Source organism: Pediculus humanus, genomic scaffold (genome assembly GCF_000006295.1).
Source record: "Pediculus humanus corporis 1103172107775 genomic scaffold, whole genome shotgun sequence".
Taxonomy (NCBI): Eukaryota; Metazoa; Arthropoda; class Insecta; order Psocodea; family Pediculidae; genus Pediculus; species Pediculus humanus.
The window spans coordinates 1,018,324-1,024,564 of NW_002987371.1; the positions used below are offsets into that span (position 1 = coordinate 1,018,324).

Here is a 6,241-nt window from a genome sequence, read left to right on the forward strand (position 1 = left end):
GTAAGCTAAACGTATAATTTTTATTTTACTCTTTTAACCCCCTACTCGCTACCACGAATTTTTCCTTTCGAAATTTCTTTTTTTGTTTTCCCCCCTCCCTCCTCCTCCCTCCTCACCAACGTTAAAAATCGATATTATTTAAATTACCCTAATAATAATAATAATGATGATGATGATGATGATAATATCGTGTATCGTGCGAAACGTTTTAAGGTGATTTGTTTGTTCTGTTGCATTGGTGACGAGATTTTTTTTTTTTTAAGGGTGGTTTGCGCAGTTATCGACTAACAACAACAGCAACAACAACAACAAACAACTAATGACCATTTTATATGTTTTGAAATTGTCTAAGGACATTATTATTATTATTATTACTATTACGTCATTTATTAATTAACCTTTTTTTTATTCCCTCCTCTCTCTCTCTACCCTCCCCTCCCCTCTTCCTCTCCCTTGAATATAGAAAATTATCGATTTTGAAAAGCGAAAAAGTAATTTAGTCAAAAAAAAAAAAAAAAAAAAATTATTAAGGTTAACGACACGATTAAATTTTAAACTATTTATTATTAAATTTCGAATGATGATGATGATGATGATGGTAGTAGCAGAAGGTTTTTTTGTTTTGTCTTTTACACGCTCATGACGTCATCATCATCATCATGGCTGAATTTAAAAAATAAAGAGTATAATGACGATGATAAATTATTTATTTTTGACGTCAAGTTTTTTAAAGTTTTTTCGACGGGTATTTTATTATTATTATTAAGATGGAGTCGTTTTTTTTTATTGACACGAAAAAAGTCGTGGAAGTAAAAAGAATAAAATCACGCCATTTTTTTTTTTAACATTTTTTTTATTTTAAGGATTTTCCAAAAAAATGGCGTGAAAATTATTTTAAATAAAAATCCACCACCGTATTTAAAATTAATTCACGTTTGAAAAATTTTACGGATGATCAATCAAAGCGTGATAATAATAATAATAATAATAATAATAATGATGATGATGATGATGATGATGATGATGATGATGATGATGGTGATGATGATGATGATGTTCTTTACGTGTGAGTTTAAAAATGCGTAAACGAATCGAAATATAAAGGAAGAGTTTGTTGTTGAGGAGGAGGAAGGGGGATTGGGGAGGGTAGAGGGAAGAAGAGAAGGATAGGAAGGGGATAGAGGAGGGTAGAAGGGGGTAGAAGGAGGGGGGGTAAAAAAAATTTTTCTTTTCTCGTAATTCGAAACTCATCGAACTCGAAACGTTTTAATTTTTTTTTTTTTTTCTATACAAAAACTTTCACGTTTAATTAAACGTTATATAATAATAATAATAATAATGATGATGATGATGACGATGACGATGACGATGACGATGACGATGATGATGATGATGATGATGATATTAATTCATGACGTCGACCGGTTTTTTTTTTTTTTTTTTTCAAATTTCATAAAATTTCCTTTTTTTTCCTACAGAAATTTTATCAAATAATGATAATAATAATAATGATAATAATGATAAGAGGAAACACGGTTGTAAATTATTTACTTTAAGGTTCGTTTAATTACTTTTTTTTACAGTAATAATAATAATAAATGTTTCCCCCCTTCTTATATTAATTCAACGAATTTTTACATATACGAATTGATTATTATTATTATAATTATTCAAAGGTCAAAAAACGAATATCAATAAAAATTAATGGGCAATGCCATATATAAACTTTGACCCAAATAATAATAATAATAATAAAATTTCGTATTTTTTTTTCTTTTCTTTTCTTTTTCTTTTTGTACAAATGCATTGTGACGAAAACTAGGGAGAGGGAGAAGGAGGGAGAGAGGAGAGCGAGAAGAGGGGATGTAGGGGATAGAGGAAAAGAAGGAAGAGAGAGGGGGGAAAGGGAGGGGGAGGAGAGAGAGAGAGAAAAAAAATTAAATTAAATTGTGGAGAATTGATTATGATTGCCCACACTCTCGCACGCACACACGCACTCACGCACATTCATATTAAAATTGATTCCTTTTAAATTATTTTTATTAAAGACATATTTAAATAAATTGACATCCGTCACTTGTATGAATAATAATAATAATAATAATAATACATAATCCAAAGTAGGGTAAAGTGTCAATATATAAGTAAATAAATTTTAATTATTATTATCATTATTATTATTATTTTAAATAATTATTATTATTATCGTGTGTGTGTGTGTGTGTGTGTGACGTGAAGTAAAACCCACGAGCGCGTGTGCGTGTGTTACACAGTTAAAGGGTTCATCTGCTGCCACTTTTATTTTTGTAAAAAAAAAAAAAAAAAAAAAAATGGCGGAATCATTTCTTTCTTTTTTCCCTCTAATCCTTTTGACCGATGAAACATGTAAAAGGATTTAGTAATAATAATAATAATAATGAATGTATTTGTTGTTAAAAATAATTTTTACTAGTCAAAGAGATTGTTATGTGCGTGTGTGTGTGTGTGTGGGGGGGGGGGAGGTGCGTGTATGCGTTCGTGTTTAATAATAAAAGAAAATTCATGCGAAAATAATTTTTTTGAGTTTGCGTCGTGACGCCACCACCGCCATTATTATTATTATTTAAAAAAATTTTATGATTTTTTTTTGTTACTTTTAATAAATTTATGACGTGTGTCGCATCGTGTTATAAAAAAAAAAAAAAAAAAAAAAAAATTTATTAAGTCGGGAAAAAAGGCGGGAAAAAAAATTATTTAAATAATTAACAAGAAAAAAAAAAAGTTTTAACGATGGCGCGAAAAAAAAATTTTTTCTTTTTTTTTTTACAAAAAAATCGTCACGTTGCCGTCATTTAAATCGTATCGAGTTATCGATAGTTATTTTTTTAAAAAAATCGATTCTCGTTTGTTTTATTTATTTTTTTCCGTGTGTAAATGCGAAAATGATTATTATTAATTAATAATTATGTTATTATTAGGTTATTAATTAGGTTATTATTATTAATTAATAATTTTGTTTGTTTTATTTTTATTGTTTATTAACTAAAAAATTTAAGTGGTTTCTGTTGGCTTTCAATATAATTATAAAAAAAAAAAAAAAAAATTTCTTAAAAAAAAAAAAAAAAAAAAGTTTGTAGGCCGGCGGAAACTACTCATATTTTTAGTTAAATTCGTCGTTCCAGAGAGAGAAAGAGATAGAAAACAAAGGTAAAAGTATATGTGTGTGAGAGTGAGATAGAGAGAGTAAGAATGAGAAAAAAAATCATTCATTATTCATTTTATTTTATTTAGATGTACATAATAATATTTATAATAATAATACTGACGACATTGTGAATATACAATTAGAAAAATACTTTTTTTCCTTTCCTTTCCTTTTTTTAATTAATTTTAATTAATTAATTAATTAATTAAAATTTTTCATCGCTTGCCAAATCTCCTAAACACATTTTATCATCACCGTAAAAACATTGATAAACTTTTAAACGATTTTTTTGACAACCTTTACAAACGTTGCATTTACATAAAAGATTTGGCGCACATTTATTTTTACCCGTTTTATCGCAATGTTCTCCGGGGCCCTGTACAAACAAACAAACAACCAAACAAACATTATTTGCTAAATATCATATATTTTTTTATTATTTACTTACTTTAAAACAATTTATGTAACCGCATTTGTCTTTGTACACGCCATTAACGCAACCACCCGCCGGTTCGTCGAAACAGTCTTCATTGAAATTACATTGTCTGCAACGTTCATCTAATAAACTACTTCTTCTATCGATTCTAAAAAAATTTTTGTAAGTTATATATATATAATTATTATTATAATAATTTATTAAAATAATTAAATAAATTTAATTTTTTTAAGGTTTAAGGTTTAATCACCTGTCGTCGATTTTAATTATATGAGGATAAGATTTTCCATAATCGGCAATAAAAATTATTACGGTGGCTATTATAAGAAGACTAGAAGATAACATCGTCATGCCTGAAAAATCTGTAACAACCAGAACAACAATCAGAACAATCAAAAAAATGTGTGTCGGAAAATTTTTCGATATTTGTTCTAAATCTATAATTAATTTTTTTTTTTTTTTTTAATAAAAATTATCTATTAACACTTTTCTTGGGGGTCAAAGAGTTAAATAACCATCAAAATTAAAAAAAAAAAAAAAAATTTTTTTAGGCCTTTTCTCGAATTTCTCTCTCTCTCTCTATCTCTATCTCTCTATCTTTATTTAATTAATTAATTGATAACAAAAGGTATAATTAAATATATTTGATAGTGTTTTGTCTTGGAAAAAAAGAGAGAGAGAGAGAGAGAAACAGGTGTAAAATTAAAAACCTAAAAATAAAAAAAAAATCTCAGGTGAATTTTTTAAACGATTAATAAAAAAAAACAACGAAAATTATTATTATTATTATTGAATGGTTTTATTATTGATTATTTAATAACGATAAATAAATAGGTTGATTATTAATTAATAATTATTAACAAACAGACGATTGTTTTTAATTTTACAAATCAAAAAAAATTTATTTAATTAATTGTTTGTTGTACTTCTTACACAATCGTTTTAAATTTTTTCTTTTTTTTTTTAAACAATTGTGGATACTTTACAAAACAAAAAAGAATATTTTATTACTTATTAAACAAACAAACAAACAAGCAAGCAAACAAACAAACAAATAATTCGAGTAATAATGAATTTTTAAAAAAAATTAATAAATTTATATTTAACTTAAGGAAATAATTATTATTATTAATTGTCGAAAAATGTATGTCGAAAAATTTTTCGAATTTCTAATTTAAATTATTAAAAATTATTTCGAAAACTCCCCTCCCCCCCCCAAAAAAAAAAAAAAACAAACAAACGAGAAAATGTAAAAAAAAATAAAATAAAAAATAATCTTACTAGTGATTTATTAATAACAACGTAACATTTATACATATTCACTAAAATCTTCGGACGATCGAAAAAACCAAACCGGGTGGTTTTAAACACGACAACAGAGTGTGTGTGTTGTGTGTGTGTGTGTAAAAAAATACTAAAACTAATAATAATAATGATAATAATAATAATAATAATCAAAACCGACAATCTAGCATAATTTTATGATCATTCTTTGAGTCTGTGAATGGAAAACAAACTAATCAATATGGACTTGACATTATCGATATTTTTTTTTTTTTTTTAGACAAAGAAGCAACAAAAGTTTAAAATCGGTTCAGAGGTCGTGCGAGAGAGTGAGTGAGACTTTAATAATAATAATAATAATAATAATTTAAAAACAAGGCAAATTAATTTTTATAAATAAATAAAAAAAATTTCCTTTAATCTATCTTTCCTTATACATATGTATTATTAACGGTCAACGTCATCGTCATTTTTAAAAATTTTTGCCGCTAATTTTTTTTTTTTTAAATTTTAAGTTGGCACTTTCGATTATTAAAAGTGTCCGCCATTTTTTGTTGTTTATGTTACCCCCGAGCGTTTTGATTCGTAACGTTTTTTTTTTCGTTGTTTACGTTTAATTAAGTTATTTATCGAGTAATTAATAAGTCGTAATTAATAAAATAACATAGATAATGATAATAATTAACGTTTTAAATGTTTTTATTTGAAATAAATAAGTAAATAATTGTGATTTTTAATAATTATTATTAACATTCGTGATGTTTACAAATGTAATATGAGGGGGGAAAAAAAATTTTTACTTAATACTTTTACATTATTTTAGTTATTATTATTATTAATATTATATCACACAGGATATTTAGCAAGAATTTATTTAAATAAATAGAAAAAAAATAAATACATAACACGTCTTTAAAAACAATTTTGACAGATAAATATAATGAAAACGTTCAAGGACATAAAATTGAACATTCTTCCCATTTAATAAATAAGTAAATTATTTTTAAAAAAATTTACATAACCATTTTGATTTGTTTAAACATCATATTATTATTATAAACATTAGTAAGTAATTAATTGCATTGATATGATAATAATAATAATTTTCAATACAAACAACAATAAAAAAAATTTTTACTCACCAATAATATTATTTATTTATTTTTTTTTTTTTTCAGTACTTTTTCCAAAGTATCAACAACAGACTGAGAAAGATATTGAAAAAATATTCCATTTTTATACAAAATTTTTTTTCATTGAATATTTATTAAAATGAATTCAGAAAAAATTAAGGGGAGGAAGGAGGGAGGAAGGGATGAAGGGAGGACATTGAAAAA

At 25.3% G+C, this 6,241-nt stretch overlaps 1 protein-coding gene across 1 annotated transcript; it reads right to left on the minus strand.

Annotated features, from left to right (window-relative positions):
- Window positions 1–3,389: 3,389 nt before the first annotated feature.
- On the minus strand, window positions 3,390–3,971 carry Phum_PHUM362260 (uncharacterized protein; the record flags this gene model as incomplete). The annotated part of the gene is made up of 3 exons (XM_002428036.1): window positions 3,390–3,560; window positions 3,633–3,759; window positions 3,871–3,971. The coding sequence occupies 3 exons, from the start codon at window positions 3,969–3,971 to the stop codon at window positions 3,390–3,392; spliced, it is 399 nt and encodes a 132-aa protein (XP_002428081.1).
- Window positions 3,972–6,241: the final 2,270 nt, after the last annotated feature.